This window comes from Siniperca chuatsi, linkage group LG3, assembly GCF_020085105.1.
Source record: "Siniperca chuatsi isolate FFG_IHB_CAS linkage group LG3, ASM2008510v1, whole genome shotgun sequence".
Classification (NCBI taxonomy): Eukaryota; Metazoa; Chordata; class Actinopteri; order Centrarchiformes; family Sinipercidae; genus Siniperca; species Siniperca chuatsi.
The window spans coordinates 8,922,782-8,940,364 of record NC_058044.1 but is presented as its reverse complement, the minus strand read 5'-3'; the positions used below and the strand labels follow the sequence as shown (position 1 = coordinate 8,940,364).

General features: G+C 39.7%; 1 protein-coding gene across 7 annotated transcripts in view; it reads left to right on the top strand.

The window, feature by feature from the left end:
* trim2a (tripartite motif containing 2a) overlaps window positions 1-17,583 on the top strand; it is a 32,050-nt gene that overhangs the window by 5,628 nt on the left and 8,839 nt on the right. For 2 of the 7 annotated variants that reach the window (XM_044191624.1, XM_044191622.1), the window contains exons 1-5: window positions 2,993-3,156; window positions 13,411-13,589; window positions 15,522-15,759; window positions 16,894-17,045; window positions 17,239-17,419. In XM_044191624.1, the coding sequence (XP_044047559.1) occupies window positions 13,456-13,589; window positions 15,522-15,759; window positions 16,894-17,045; window positions 17,239-17,419 (705 nt within the window). In that variant the 5' untranslated portion in view covers window positions 2,993-3,156; window positions 13,411-13,455. Of the gene's footprint in view, window positions 1-2,992; window positions 3,157-10,407; window positions 10,608-10,929; window positions 11,039-13,410; window positions 13,590-15,521; window positions 15,760-16,051; window positions 16,092-16,893; window positions 17,046-17,238; window positions 17,420-17,583 lie in introns of those variants that run through there. The other 5 variants (XM_044191625.1, XM_044191623.1, XM_044191626.1 and 2 more) reach the window with 5 other exon arrangements.

The window sequence follows — 17,583 nt, the reverse complement described above, 5'->3', positions numbered from 1 at the left end:
ATCAAAGTGGCATTATTAGTTTGGTTGATAGTCGTGCTGTAAATTGCATGTACAGTATATTGTTGGAGCTCCAAAATGCATGCTTGTGGGTTCAAATTCTGGATCTTCAAGAGATATATTCAGCTGGCTTCCTTTGGTTATACAAATGACACATTCACAGCATATAAAGCTAAGTTGAAAAATAATTGAATCAAAGTATTCATGTGTCCATACAGAGCTCTTTTCTCTGCTGTAAGTAATCCAGTTAAGTGGGAGTGGATGTACAGCAGGGAAAAGATGCATTTGGATAATTAATACAAACATTGTTTGTGGCCTGCCAATGAGATTAAAGCTTTCAAGAAATGGGAAACACTCTAGGGGCATACACTTCTGTGTTATGTAGTGTATGTGTGTTCCTGTCTGTAGGAAAGTGTGTGTGTGTTTCATGTTCTTATATCCCAGTGGGGACTTTAACCTGAATGCACACTAACCCATAGAGACTTGTGTCACCTTGGGGACAGAAATTGAGGTCCCCATGGGTAGAGACTGCTTTTTGAGGGTTAGGGTTAAAGTTAGGCATTTAGTTGTGGGGAAAGCATTATGTCAATATTTGTGTGTGGGTGTGTGTGCAGCCTGAAAAGACAGACTGAGTGATTTTGTTGTTGTGGAACCACCAATATTTCTCTGCCAAGCTGGAAGTATGAAACATGTGGTAACAATGAAGGGAAGGCTGCTCTCTTGGTGTCAGAATAGGATGCTCATTTTGCTATTGTGTTTTGGGATAGTGGCACTAAAGTCTACAAAAATTCAGTAACAAGTTACTAATATAAACACTATTGTACATACTGCAAAAAGGCCCAGGTATCAGACTTTAATACTTTTTTTTTTGGTACTGACCAAAATATGTCCATAGCAGAGTATTGAGAGCTGGCATCAAATGTCAAGTCAGATTTGTAGGCTTAAATTTAATAAAAATTTTGACAGTTGAGAAAATAATCTCACCACAAGGTCCATTTTGTAGCTGTTCTGGAGCTTTTGATCATTTCACATTATCTTCATCAGCAAACTGTTTTGTCAGTTGTTGTGGAATTGTTGATGTTCAAATCTCAATTTCTTTCTGAGCCCTTTAGGGACATCTAAAAGTGAGAGAAACAAATCCTTAAAGTGCTCAGACAACAATCACCATGTGATATGATTAAAAGCACTAGAACAACTCTTAAATGGGCCTTGTGGTGAGATTGTTTGCTCAACTGCTGTTTCCAAGGTCAAGAACAAACTTTGAACCTCCATAATTTTGCCAATTTTAGACTGTTTTATTTAGGCAAAGTTCTTGCATGGCTGACTTGTAGACAAGATTTAACACTGGAGAAATTTGGCTTTATTTGTTAAATTAAAACAAGAGCAGGAGTCTGCAGCTGTGCTAGCGGCTCAGTGAGGCTGTAGTTAGGCACAGCTAGCTAACATGCTCACAGTGACAATGCCAACATGCTGACATTAAGCAGGTATAATGTTCACCGTGTTCACCATCTTAGTTTAGCGTGTTAGCATGCTAACATTTGCTTATTAGCACTAAACGCACAGTACAGCTGAGGCTGGTGGGAATGTGAGTTTTGCAGGTATTTGGTTATAAACCAAAGTGCTGGATGAATTAAAGTGTTGACCTGATGGCGCTAGATGAAAAGTTAGGGGATCACTGAAGTTCTCAAAATTCATCCCAGGGGCAAACATGAATGTCTATATCAAATTTAATTTCATGTCAAGATATGTCACTAAAAAACAGAAATGTCAACCTCTTGGTGGAGCTAGATGAAAAGTGAGGGGATCAGCAAAGTCATTAGGATACTGCATCTGGGGTCAATAGTTCAATAGTTGCTGAGATATTTCATTCTGGACCAGAGCAGTGGACTGACAGACCAACATTGCCATAAAAAGGGTTTTGTAGAAAACATGTTAATTAAAACAAAAAGTATTGTTTTGGTATCAGAAATCAAATATTATATCAACAGTAGTATAGAGAATTTTAAACAATACCCAGCCCTACAGCAAATCTTGACAATGAAGCGTTTCTCAAACTTGATTTGTGTTTTTATTAGAACACAAATCAAGAGTGGATATATTTGTTTATCCCAGTGATTTGTGGGTAAAGCAGTTCTCTTCCTCTCGTCTCTCCTGGGTTGTAGTCTTTGGTTCTGTTGCATCATCTGTCTTGTTTACCAGCTTTGCTTCAGTGCACTGAGGCCCCGGGGGCAAACAGGACGCATAGCAACATGTTTAACTTGTTTAGCTGGTGAATAACTGCATTTTCACCCTTTGAACTATCATGTTTTGTATATGACTGCACTGTGATCGGTATTCTGAGGATATTTATGGTTATTGTGGCTTTCTGTCACCATTTTTGGACCATCTTGTTTCAATTACTGTGAATTTGGCCAGCTGTTACTCTTGAACTCTTACATCAAGGATTCTCAGGAATGGCAATGGGAAAAATTACGTTAGTTTTACACTCTGCAGTAGATTATGTAAATGTTCAACTCTTTAGGGACATATGTTTTAGCTTTGTCAGTTTGGACTTATGTTCTTTTTTAAAAGATGTGGATGATGTCATTCCAGCTTGCTAAAGAGAAAAGTAGAGCTCACGTACACTTGGGGCCTTTCTTGGAAATGGAGATAAACTTTTACAAATGGAATCAGGGTTCAACTTTATCCATCTTTATTGTACAAAAAGAGACAAAACAATATAAAGCATGTAATAAAAAGACAGAGTACATGCTATGCCTATTGTAACAGGGGCAGTACTTTCCCTTTCTCTTCTTTTTCCTCCGTCACTCCTTATCTGTTTCTCCTCTGTGCTATTCATGCCTCTTGCCCTCACTGGGGTTAAAGAGCCGCACAAGCTTTAAGCCCAACCTCCCGCAGTCTCACTAAACCCTCTGATTGGTCCGTGCTTTCCCTCTACACCACTGGCGGGCCCTCCCCCCTCCGTCTCTGCTCACCCAGTGGCTCCCTGTCAGTCTGTTTTGGATTATTGTAACAGCTCAGGCCTCTCACATGCGCTCCCCTCTCTGCCCACTGCGCACACTACAGTATATCAGAGATGAGAAGGATTAGGTGACAGAAAGCAGCGTTTGTTTTCACCCCAGGGAAGACAGAGGAGAGGAGTGCAGCCATGGAGTTGAAGTAAGTGGCATGTTTGGGATTTAAAGATGGAGAGGAGGATTGGAAAGAGTGAGTAATAGATGGAAAAATTACATGAGGAAAGGGGGGGATTTATGATTTAAAGGAAGAGGGAACTGTACCAATGTTGTTCTGGGAAAGTCCTTATGCAGGGTACAATGTTTATAAATTGTTTGTGTGTGTCAGTCTGTTTGGCTTCTGTAACAGGAAGATTATTATTAAAAGATGCGTCTGTAATTCCAAGTTATTTCCCTGGACGTCTTGTGAGCTAATACTAGAAATACAGGTGTTAACATATCAAAATACATATTGTTTACTCTCAGCAGATGTGCTTTAAGTGCCATTTCTATGCAGGTATGTACTGTGCTATAAGCTCGCAAGAAAACATCTGCTTTTCTCTCATTTCCTTTTCCTGTTTATGATGCTCAGTGGCCTCATCTTATCTGTCTTGAAACCGAGCAGGTGCACTGAACATGCCCGTATTCTGTGTGTTGTGGCTCTACAATCTGTAGAACATATGGCACCCTCTATCTTTAGACCCTTGATTTGGTTAAAAAGCACTTGTTTGATCCATAACATATAATCAAAAGTTTCTGCAAGTCTGTTAAGTGTCAGTGTGGGGAAGCTGCAGGATTAAATCCAGAGACAATACACAAGCAGGCTGTGTATCAGCTGCTGGTGTGATGAAATATGACATTCAGCAGAATCATTAAACTTTCTAGGCAATAAGAATTGATGCAGTCATCATATTGTAACGCTGGTTACTCATTTAATGTTAACTAGTTACTTCATTACAGCTATTTTCAGGATGTGGGTATAAGTAAAAAGCACAGGGACTGCTTTTTCACGGCAACTTGGTCCACTTTAATGATTGCCATGAAAGCTGGAAAACAGAACTCTCTACATCACTTCTCTTCTCGCTCAATACGCCTATTTATTTTCTGGCAGAGAGTTAGATGAGAAGTTTAATACCACTCTCATGTCTATCCAGTAAATATGAAGCTACAGCCGGCAGCTGGTTAGCTTAGCTTAGCACAAAAACTGGAAACGGGGAAAAAGCTAGCCTGGCTCTGTCCAACAACAAACTTTGCCTGCGAGCACATCTAAAGCTCACTAATTAACTGGTTATATCTCATTTATAGAATCTTTACATAAACTGAAAATTCAAAACAAGGGAGGTTAATCTACAAAATCTTATTTTACAGTATGATAGAAGAGACTGCATTACACATACTTTTTCCAATTTAGCAAATAGCAATTTATCATTACAATATAATCTGTACAAACTCTAAATGGATTTTATACATAGTAAGTAACACAGTTACCTTTTTTCTCGTATGGCTATGTTAAGTGCCAAGCAGGAGGATTAAGGATCAACTCAATCAAAAACTAAAACGATTTTCTATTGCCGCATTTTTGTGTGGACACTGAGCCACAATGTTTTAGCTTCATTGAATTCTAGTTGACAGATGTGCAGCATGGACAGTTTCCAATGTCCCTACGTTAGCACGTCTGTAGGCCTTAATTCGAGGTCAGTAGTTAACATGCACGCACTAACACACGCAGACACCCAGACAGAGCATTGTCTTATCTTGTGTCACCAGAATGCACAGTTGGCAGATATATAGCCCGCTGATGCATTGACATGGGGTTTCCTTATTCACTCAGAGTACAGCCTTTTTCTTTGAAATATAAATTTGACCTAATAAACCTTTAAAGAATGGCAGGGAATTCAGTTTTTCAACAGGACTAGGACTCTCAGACGTTTTACAGTTTTATTAATCGCAAAAATGTCTTAAAGCTACCCGAACAAAACCCTTAAAATAGTGCTCACGAAATTGCTACGAACTTATTTGTTACTTTTGAGTCTTAAAACCCCATTGACCAGTACACTTTCATCTGTGGTTTTCAAAGATGCTTCTGGTCGTTCAAACTTTTCAAAGGGGGAGGAGGGTGGATGTGGGTTGAACGAGGGGATGTTCAGGCTGAAGGCATGCTCTGCCGCTGTAATCTCTCACCATCCTGTCCCCAGTGGATGCTTTAGATTAGCATGAGAGTGTTGGGGCTTATGTCACCCTCTCCAGCATTGAAGGCATGTGTAGCCCCTGATTCCACTGAAACTGAAAGTTGGACAGCACTATAATATACTGTACTATACCACTACATAGGTGTGGTTTTAATCTTTTTTTTTTTTTTAGCAACTTCCTGGAGCTGCTACTAAATAATTACAGCATCTGGAGTAAGAGCTCAGAATTTTAGTATTTTGTTATGAAACTGTTGCAGCATTGATAACCAGGGTCACCATGGACATAAGCCTTATAGACAGACCATCTGGCTTTAGGCGCTGAGAAGATTTGAAATACAAACGCTGAAAACAAACTGTCAACTCACACATAAACATTAGTTATAATGATAATGTAGCAGTGTGTGTCAATAGTGTTGACTCTAAAAATAGTCCATGTTGTCCTCTCCTGATTATGGTGATTTTAGGTGTAAATGAATGTGAGAGAGCTGTTGCCAGACATAAGTCATCTTAGGCTTATCTTGTGTGCCCAGAATGAATAATTGTCAGATATGCAGCCAAGTGACACACTGACATGGAGTATCCTCATTTATTACAGACTTTGGTAGCACTTTACATTACAGCTCGGTAATAACATGGTATTAGTGGGGTAATAGTTTGATAATAAAGAGGTCATTATAAGTAATACCCTGTAATTACCAAAGTAATGACCAGGTAATAAGGGGCCACAAACAAAGGGTAATAATGGGGAAACACATTTAAAGATAGCAATGAGGCAAAACTACTTAGTAATATTATAGTGCAATATTTGGATTAAAAAGAGGTAATATGGTGACATTAATGGGGTAACAACCTGATGATGATGATGATAAGAGAATACAGGTTGATGTTTTCACAATATTATAGACTATGGTAATTACCAATTTTGACCTCCAATAATTTTCACGTGATTTAGAAGGTATTACGCTGATAGTAGCCTATAATATTGTGAAAACATCAACCTATATTACCTCATTATCAGGCCATTACTTAGAGCGGTATGAATTTTTCTTATCTAACTTGTATAAGCATATTTCCTAAAAAGTCAAACTATTCCTTTAAGTATGTTGTGGTTACTTAGATTGCAGCTAACATGACAAACGTAGTAATCTGAAAATATTCCTCTCTAAGAGTTTTATTAAATACACTTGTGCAAAGGAGAACAACATATTTACTCTAGTAAGGTGTGCAGAACATAATATCTATAAAAGCGCAATTAAAACAACAACAAAAAAACACTCAAGATAATAAAATCTGACTTCAAATTGCTGATGTAAAATAAAGTGGCTGGGCATAAAAAGAGCAGCAATAAACTGTCCTGTGACTCTACTCTCAGTTGACACCAACAGTTGTGAACCTGCATGTGACTGGACTTTTGGACTTCTGACCTAACAAACTAAAGCGGTCATTCTGACTGGGCAGTGTCATTATTATGCAGGGTGACATGGCATTTTGTGTGTTCAGAAACACAGAGATGGTGAAAACAGCTGAGGTCAGTGCTCTGGAAAGAGCTGTGGGATGGACACCAGAGGGAGACCCAGAGTAACATACAAGCCACTGCAGCCACGATGTAAACCAAAACCTAAAATATACCTAAAAGAACTGTTTGAAAATCATTTCCTCTTCATACTGGTGAGTGGAAATGAGCTGGTTTAAAATTACAGTTTGCCCTAGATTCTCTACATACAACAGTTAAAGATTAACATTGGTTAAAGTTGTGTTTTCTTTATTGGAGGATGGGTTAAGAGAGAGCAGATGTTGTTTTTTTACAGTTTCAAGTCAGTTGGAAATGCAGCACAGTAGTCTCTGAAATGTCTTAATGCATCAGGGGTGGTGATGTGGGTGGGAATAGTGAAGCAACATAAACAGGTTAAGTGACATGTTTACTCCTCAGAGTGTGAATGTGTGTGTTCATGTGTTTGTTCCCCTGAGCTATTAGTGTCTCGACTTTGTTGCTTTCATACAGGCCTTCCTCTGATGTAATGGTCCTGCTGGCCTCTTTGAAAGTAATGGACTTAAAGACCCAACACTTAAATTTTAGCCATGCTTGCGGCATGGCTCTAGGAATGGCAATGTCGATCTGTCTGTTGGTTGATCCACCATTTTAGTCCTGACTGAAATATCTCAACAACTACTAGATGGATTGACTTGAACGTTTGTACAAACATTCATGGTTCCCAGAGGATGACTCCTGAAGTGATCCCCTGACTTTTTATCTAGTGCCACCAGGAGGTTGATATTTGTCGTTTTTAATGGAATTGCCTGCACAACTATTGGATTGATTGTCATGAAATGTGGCATAGACATTCATGTCCCCCTCAGGACACCTTGTAATAACTTTGGTAATCTGTTGACTCTTCATGTAACACCAAGTTTTTTAATTTGTAAAATAGCTTGGTTTATTACCAAATACCTACTAAACTAACGACATTCCCATCCGCTAATTAGCAAATGTTAGCATGCTGCTGTTGGCATTTAGCTCAAAGCCCCAAAGAGATGCTAACATGGCTGAAGACTGTTAGTCTTGTTTAAGTATATTTATATAGGCTATATAAATGAGTTTGACTGTCAGCAGTTTGTGTTTCTTAACTGCTCATAACTGAAAATAAAGGCCTCTTTTTTCCTGCTGTGTTTCCAAACACTGTTGATGTAATAAAACCTGTAACAGCATCAGAAAACACTAAGAACTTGGATTTAGTTGTTAGGCCTTTTAATGCTAACATTACTGTCTGTCCATTTGGAAGTCATAGCAGGTTCCAGTCCTGTGTTTTGATTTTTAGTTGACATCCAGCCTTTAACAAATCAGAGTGATGGAAAAAGTGTGTTGCTTGTCATAGAAGCTGGTGGCTGTAAGGATGTGAGTGTATGAACAAAGTTTGCATTATCCAAATTGAAGGCAGCCTCTAAAACCACTTATGAAAGATATCCTTTGACCACTAGTAGGACTATGGAGCAATGTTTTTGTTTTTTGTTTGTAAGGGTACCTTCAAATCATAAGGCTGGTAATATTCTATATTTCTCTGATTGTCGACAAATCCCATGAAAAGACCCGAACCAACAATGGGATAATCAGTCTCCCTATACTTTCTGTCTTATCCTTATTACTGTACTGAATCCATGCTGATGCTTTGGAAACTTTTTAGTTTATTTTCTCTTGTTCTGTGTCCCGCTCCTCTGACTGACTCAGAGCTCACGGACTTTGGCAGAGGCTGAGATGAGATCACTGGAACAACATTGGAACTGCCAGGCACAATGAAAAGTGTGAATAAAGCTCTGTCAAGATCAACTCGTGTTATTTTTTAAATGGAAAAGTAGAAATGCCACAAAATGATTTAAGAACTTCGCTATGATATTTTGTTACTCTCTGGTAGATGGAGAACAGTAATTTCTAAGGACATGAAAGGATAAGATCATTCAAATCAACCCCCAGCCTCAGAAACCAAATAATTCTTGGAAAATTCTTATTTAATACCATTATTTTAATGGTTACTGATGAAGGAAATACAGAAGAACAGTGGAAATCCCCCTCACAGTGTTTTTATTGTTATTGTCTTTCCTCAAGTAGCCCAATTTTGATTCTAAGCAGACTGATCTTGAACTGACTTCAAAGTAGGTATGTTATTATTTGGGATTTATTGGGTCTCTGTAAATAATATTATAAAGAGTACGGTCTAGACTGCTCTATATATTGGGTGAATAAGCAGCGAGCTACGTATTCATCCCACTGATGTCATTTTCAGTTGACACAGAAGCAGTGGTATAGCTGCTGCCAGAAGCAGTTAACTTTTTTCACATTGATCAAAGAAATATATCAATTTATTTCTGTATTTGCACTAACTTGTACAACTGTGTCCATGTACTGATTGTCATGAATGTAGCTAGCTATGCAGGATGATAACGTCCCCATTCTTAATCTGGACTTTCTAAGATCTACAAAGATTGGCCGACTGTTTCTCCAGCCAGTGGAAACAGCTGTGAAGATGTGGGCAGCAATTCAGAGGTCTGGAACCACACTAAAAACAATTAACAGACAGGACTGATTTTCATGTAAATTGAATTGTGAAAACGGAGCCCTTTTTAAAGCTGTTATTGTGTTGACTAAACACACACACATCTCTTCGTTCTCCTCTCCTCTATGTGCATACAGTACCAGCCCAGACTCACTCTCAACGCGGGAAATATGGCTGCTTTGTGCTGGCATGATGCAAAAATACAGTATTAGCTTTTTTCAGAAGGTCAGGTGAAAGGTTAAAGCTTTGTGTGATAAGCTGAACTCAATGAAAGCAGACAGCAGTGCAGTGATTGAGACCCCTGCCTTCATCTTCATCTAGTCAGGGTTATGTCAAGAGACTATGAAGGAATAACAACATACTATATTAAGAATTAACCTACTTGTAGTATGTGATACATCAGTTACACACACACACACACACACACACACACACACACACACACACACACACACACACACACACACACACACACACACACACACACACACACACACACACACACACACACACAGTGAAGTGTGTGTGTGTGTGTGTGTGTGAAGGAATGTGTATATGCACATATAAGAGTGTCCCTGGTTTTGGTAGATTTGAAGCACTCAGCTCTTCTCTTTCTGTCATACTTTCATTCCCTTCTACTTGGTAATCATGATTCTCTTTCATCTTCATTCCCTTTCTTCATATTTTGCCTCTGACTCTCTCATACCTTTTTTTTGTTTGTTTTTCTCTGTCTCTGCATGTACAGTGAGTCAGCAGCATGCGCACACACACGCTCAGAAAGATCCCTTTGGCTTTAACTCTATTGGCCGTGGAGGGGACCCATAACTGCTGCCCCCTTTTTTTTTTTTTTTTTTTTTTTTCACCATTTGTTAGATCACCAGCCGTCAGCCATAGTCGCTGACATACTCCTGATGCTGCACACGCTCGCTGCACTGCAGTGAGCCAGCATTTACTTCAGACAGAGAGAGAGACAGAGAGAGAGAGAGAGAAAGGTAGGAGGGAGATGAATGGATGAGACAGACCGAGCCAAGAATGCAAGTGATGGGAGGAGAGGAAGTGGTGAGGGGGAGTAAAAGAGAGAGAGAGAACTGAAACACAATCTGGCTAAATCGCCCCTCCTCAACTTCGCTCACGTGTGTGTGCACACCCATAAACACACGGAGGAGCTGTCTCGCTCACACACATCCTGTCATCTCCTGTTTGGCTCGTCGCTGCTAACTGGAGGGAGGCATCATTTCATTTGCGAGCTGACAGGACTTGAAGGCAGGTTTAAAGGGATTTTAGTGCAACAAATTCTGCCTGCTTCACTCACATGGAGCCAGTGTTTCGGTCTGTGTGCTGGAGTGGATGACGCCTGTTGATCGGCTCATAGATGCAGCACTGTAGGTCTTCTTGTTTATTAATAATGTTATGAGCCATATACTGAGCCTTTTGGAATAGCAGGTGTTGTTTCGAGCACACATTTTTGCATGATTAGAACTAATTTCTCTTGGAGTCACTACAGTAGATGCAAAAAGGCTAAATTTCTCTGTTTAAGTATGAATTCAATTCAATCCTCCAATAATATTTCCCTTTTCATGTGTACCCTCCGCTGCGTAGTAGATGACGGCTCAATCCAGCAGGAATTATTCCGCTTAGCTGGTGCAGATCTGATTATGTAAGAGTGGAGCGTTGTGTGGCTGCTGCGACCTTGTAGACTGTCAGCACAGGGCTGCTTCTGTTGTCCTGTTGTGGCTGTCTGCTGGATTTAGGAGTTTTAATCAGTGCCATATTTGATGCTCTGTTTGTCTGCTTAATCTGGTCTGTGGAGCTGGTAAGTTATTAACATCCAGCCTAAGAGCTGAGCTTTTGTGTTTTTGCATGTCTGTGCTGGCGTAAAGTGTATATATTGTAATTCAAATCTCAGATGCAAATTATTTATTTCCTTTTTATATATGGATACACATTTATGAATTAAGAATATGGCCTCTAAAGCTGGTGTTTGCTTCTGGGCTGGTCAAATGTTAGATTGTGAACTGCTTGTTGAGGTTTTATTTAAGTCATCCACTGCTACAGTAACTTGCTGAGCTGCTCAACGTGTAGCTATTTGGCAGCTGGCAGCAAACACATTACATACCAGTCATGTAACATACTGGAAATTTTGGTAATAACCAATTACTGTCACAATTTGGTAATTGTGACAGTAATTTTATCCACCGCTCTCCATTTTCAGGCTTACTAAATCACCACATTGTGGCTACAGGATCTGCTTTTCAGAGAGGAGAAAGAGAGGAGGAGACTTGGATAAGAGGGAGAGATTATGAGAAAACAGAAGAGAGAGGAGGAGAAAGAGAGCATGCACCGTAGAAAGAAGTACAGTCCCCGAGGGTTTCCTCTCAGCAGCAGAGGTGGCCTGTTTCCGTGCCTGTCTTGAATGTGAAGGGACAATAAAAGCCCTGACACACTTTCCGTGTCTAAGTTAGCTGCCAGATAATGTTACAGAAAGGTCAGACATTTAAAATAAAGGATGTTTCAGATAAAACTGGAGAGCAAGTTAGACTCATCCACAATTACGAAGAATCAGTGTAAATATTGTGAATAGTGGTGTCAAAGTAAAGTGTTTATTTTTGTAGGTTCAGTGTTCTCTCTCGCACTGAGTGCTGAACACTGAGTGCCTTGCTTTCACTCTATAATCAAATATTTATCACTCAAAGTGCTTTTTATGACGAACAGCCAGCTGTAGACCAAGCACATATTCATGCTCTGCTCTGACTATCTAATACTGTGGTGGTTCTCAACATGGGGGTCGAGATCCCCCCGTGGGGTCGCAAGATAAATTCTGCTATGTATATTTTCTCAGAGTCCTACAGAGGTAAAACTAACGATTTTAGACTTTTTCTCACCCAAAACCAATTCTGATACCTCAACTCAGGGTATCTGCTGAAATCGAGTACTGATCCAAAGCCAGTGCTATTTTGTTTTTTGTGTGTGTTTTTAATGTGGATCAGTCACATCTGGCAGATGCCCGATCTACTTAATAAGGTCAGTGCCGAGTGTACAGGTGCCGATACTTGTGGATCCTATCAGTGAATCCCTTCTAAAAACTATTCAAATTAAACGATCTGAGAAGATAACATCACTCTTTCGTCATGGCCTGGATTAATCTTTTACGGGTCTTCAGTGTGGAGTTAATTAATTTTTTATAACTAATTTGACACATGACTCTGGGGCTTTTGGTGGCCCTGGAGGTCTGGCGCCCTGGGGCAGTTGCCTGCTTTTCCTGGTTGGTAATCCAGCCTTGGGTTTGGTCGAATTGCTCGCAACTCCAGGACATTGGCAACCTGTGGCATGCATTGATGTATTATAGGAACTGGATACCAAACTCAAAGATGGCACCCAGTCACTTGACACTACACATTAGTGCATTAGTTTCTACTTCTGGCTGAGTGGCGGCACCGCATCCAGCTCTCTTAATACATCTATAGTGACAAGAGATCACAAGTAGACTTTTGAGGGTCATGAGACAAAAAGGTTGGGAACAACAGTTCTACTGCGTTCTCTGTCAAAAGAGCTCTATGGACACATTGGACAGCCATAGTGTCAGCCTTAATTTTTAAGCCAAAATGGAGTCCTTAAGACTTTTAATCTCAATATTTTTTAGAATTAGGGCTAGAGGTTAATAACTTGCATCCACAATACTATGAAAGTTTTGATCCTCAGTTAGTTGCCACTTTTTCAAACATTTGATGTTGAAGCCATGACCTGAGTTTGACCCTTCACAACCTCACAGATGTTGTTATCTGTTCCCAGGCTGTTAGGTCCATTGACTCAATGAAAGAAAAAGTAATTACATGTAAATAAGTTTATTCCACTGACCAAAAGGAAAGACATCTAACAGTTGGTTTTATCTTGGTGACCTGCTGATTGAGGGGATGTTCGCAGTCACCGTTTCTATACTTCTGTGTTTATGGGTTTGAGTTGAAGCCTGTAGCCACAGGCGCTGATTGGTGTGTCTGTTTGTGCATTTGGCATTTCCTCTCTCTGTGAGGGGATGGAAGGAAGAAGGCATTTCGCTTTAAACTCTGATCTTTACAACCCACAGATTTCCACTCGCCTCCATGGGTCATCACAGTGTGTTTGATCATATGTGTGTGTCTTTTCACTGTGTCCTCACTTGTCTCGTCCTCGCTCTGTTTCACTCTGCAGGGTGCAGGGTAAGAGGAAGAGGGACTCCTATGTCAGAGTTTTAGGATGGCCAGTGAAGGCTCCACTATTCCCAGCCCTGTGGTCCGCCAGATTGACAAGCAGTTCTTGATCTGCAGCATATGTCTGGACCGCTACGAAAACCCCAAAGTACTGCCCTGCCTACACACCTTCTGTGAGAGGTGAGTGGAGTTACCATGTTGTTTTTATGTAGGAATTCCATGTTTTAATCCTGTAAATTGTGTATACTGGACATGGGTGTGTGTGTGTCTGTGTGTGTTGAGGTTTAAATGTGCAAATGAAGAGTGGAAAAAGTGGGCAAATGCAACTTGTGAGGTTTTAAATTCAAATATATGATTTGTATGTTTTCTGGGAGAAAGGGATGTTGCATGACCTTAAGTGGGAGATATAATACTAGATTTTGTAAGTAATACTGTATTGCTTTTGTAAATTTTTAATTATTGTTTCATATGAGATGTTGCTGCATTTCTGTTGACTCTGGTGTGTTGGTGCCATCGTCTCTGACAACTAGCCTTTGTTTCTGACACAAAAGAGAAATTGGACTGTGCCTGTCTGTCCCTTCGCTCTGGTTGCTTCTGCAGAGTCATTAAGCCATTACATTTAACAATATAGTTGTTTTCTATTATATTCATTTCTCCACTACGTGTGTGTGTGTGAAATGAGAAAATGTGCTTGTAGTTGTAGGAGGAAACTACTTGAATACTTCACATTTTTCTTCTTTGGAGTTGATCAGATCACATTTGTTGTAAAGTTGAAATTTTAAAGCATTTGGCATCTTTTTGTGCCCTGGGTTTTAATTAATTTGCTGGATTGCAAGTTACTGAAATTATTATTTGATCAGAATTTATGAATATGAAACCTAAATTAATGTTTAAAGTGTAATATGACGCTAAATTCTCAATGGTAGAAAGATATTATTGCATGTTGAAAGCCTCGTATACTCTAATGTATTTCTGACCACATCCAACATGATGCTAGGTGTAGTCAGAGGAGTGACCACACTCATCAGTGACGTAATGTTGCTCTACAATGAGTCAAATGGATGTAGATAGATTTGTGAAACTTATTTTTTATTTAATGGACAAGTATATAGCATGAACCAATGCCACATAACACAGCCTTTATAGCCAAAGCTAGTTCGGAACGTTCATCCCTACATATGCTTTTACGATGCACAAAACTCAACAATAAAATAGATACAGAACAGCACAAAACAATGATACAATAAAATTACCATAAAACTCAATGACAAGCACCAAATCATTCATGACTATATGACTGATCCCTCTCAAACAAAACTATTGAGTTTAAATTTTAAGTTCTATGGGTAAGGAGTTCCACAGATTGAGACACACTCTGTATTACTGAGCCAGAAAACCTGAGAAGAACCACCAGGCCACAAAGCACTTGAGGATTATTGATGGTTATTTAAGCATTTATGGATGGGTAGATCTTATTGGCTTCCTGTCAAAAATTTGAATTGCATGATTATATATTATCTTAAGATGCTTGATTGTTTTAGGTGCTGCCTGTGACCAGGAAGTTACACAATAACTCAAATCTTTATTAAATTTATAATTTATGGGATTATGGCAGGGCTATTGTATCTGATTGCACTAGACTATCCAGGTGTAGATAATAAACTGGTAAGAAAGTAACTCAGTTTGTTCTGCTACTGTAAATCACTTTTGTAAATATTTTAACCACTAGATGGCATCAAAGGCAAGATTTCCACCTGTGTTCATCCACTTTAGGTCAATGAACTGGCAGATTATAGTTTTGAATGTTTTTGTTGAATTCTTTTTTATTTGTAGGCAGCTGTGTAAACAGAAAAAACAAGACTGAATGTCAAGAGACTTCCCTGTTAAAAAAAATCTTGCTGTATTCACAATAATAACTGCATATAAACTCTATATCATCACTCTCTGTATACAGTATAGCGGAGTCCTTCATCTTTCCTATGCCTTCTCATTGCAATAAACACACACCACATCACCTACATCTTACTCCAGACTCTCTTTGATACAACCTTTTTACAGGATGCTTCCACTCAGAATCAACAGATTAATAATCCCCCCGGTCTCCTCCTCCAGGTGCCTGCAGAATTACATCCCTGCCCACAGCCTCACACTGTCGTGCCCCGTGTGCCGCCAGACCTCGATCCTGCCGGAGAAGGGTGTGGCGGCATTACAGAATAACTTCTTCATCACCAACCTGATGGACGTGCTGCAGCGGGCGCCGGACAGCTGCAGCCAGGAGGCCGCTGCTCTCAACAACATCACCACTGTGGCTACAGGCCAACTGCTCTCCTGCCCCAACCATGGAGGCAACGTAAGAGTCATACACACTGTCAGTTTGTCTGCCTGTCTTTTCATTTGATCTCCTCTCTGACTTTTACACACATACATAAAAGATTTTGTCTGCTCAAGTAACCTAATGATATACTCAAGACATACTACTACTACTAAATTGAGAGCTAATAAGGTAGTTGTGTATGTTAGTTAGACCTTTTTACATGAAGTTTAGACCTATAAGCCACCACATCTGAACATCCAGCTGTTCCCTTTTTTTCCTTAACCTATTAGTTTGTCTAGTATACAGGTTTATAGGGTTGTGGGGTTTTCAGCAGAACATGAATTATTATCCATCTTCTATGACTGGAGGTTAGTTTAAAGACACTAGCACCGCTTTTACGTGCGTGCAGTATTAATAATTATTAATCATTGTCTAACAAATCTGATACAGACTTGATAATGAACAGCTTAGATGTCAAATTCATTGGTCACTGGGTCAGGTTTTGATCATGCTTTCTAAAGGTTCACTGTCAGCCAAACATTCACAGTTTTGGAAGAGATTTTATCACCCAAAATATTATCATAAATTATGAATATAAAATTAACAAAACTAAGAGTCTACAGCTAGCAGGTGTCTCTGTGAGGCTACATGTATAGGGACAGTGGTGCTTTGAGCGTAATGCTAACAGCTTGCTAAAATGCTCACAATGACAATGCTAACATGCAGATGTTCAGCAGGTGTAATGTTTACCATGTTCACTATCTTAGTTTAGTGTGTTAGTATGCTAACATTTGCTAATTAGCACTAAAGACAAAGTACAGCTGAGGCAAATGAGAATGTCATTAGTTTTTCTGGTGTTTGGTCATAAACAAAAGTATTGGACAAAAAAAATTTGAAAAAAGTTTGATCTGAAGATGGCGCTAGATGAAAAGTTGAGGGATCACCAAAGTTATTAGAATTCATCCTGGCCCGGGCCCTTTGCTGCATGTTATCCCTTCTCTCTCCCCCCTGCCTTTCCTGTCGCTTTTTACTGTCACTATCAAATAAAGCAAAAATGCTAAAAAAAAAAAAAAAAAAAAAAAAAAAAAAGAACAAATGTGGCAAAAAAATATTTGTACTAAGCCTCAACCCCATATTTGAGTCTAATCTCTACTTTTTCCTGTTGCTCAGGTCATGGAGTTTTACTGTCCGCCTTGTGAGACGGCCATGTGTCAGGAGTGTACAAGTGGCGAACATGGAGAGCACCCAACTGTGCCTCTTAGAGATGTAGTGGAACAACACAAGGCATCATTACAGGACCAGCTAGATGCTGTCAAGAAGAGGTACAACAGCAGCATTATGTAGACTTCATTATACTGCATTACAGATGTTATGCATATTACTCCCAAGTAACCGCCACGATGGCACGAATGAAACAAACACAACCCTCCTTTATGTGCGCACTCTATCATATGACTGTTGACTCGTTATATGAAAACTTTCTCCTCATTCCTCCGGTCCCTCTGTTGCTCCCAGATTGCCAGAGATCGACTCAGCCCTGCTGACTCTGTCAGAGATCCTGCAGCAGCTGACCAATCAAAAGAGCTCCATTGAGGATGGCATCCACACTACCTTTGATGAGTTGCAGAAGACTCTGAATGTCCGCAAGAGCGTTTTACTTATGGAGCTGGAGGTCAACTACGGCCTCAAGCAGAAGGTAAAGTAACATGGTCTGAGTAATTTATTTAGCTGACACATGCAGAGTGTAGTTTCAGTGTTATGCTCAGATGTTGTTGTTGTTGTTGCTGTGGTCACAATAATAAGTGTTGTTTGAGTTTTTTAATTAGCATAAAGCACTTTGCAGTCTTTATCTACCTCCTT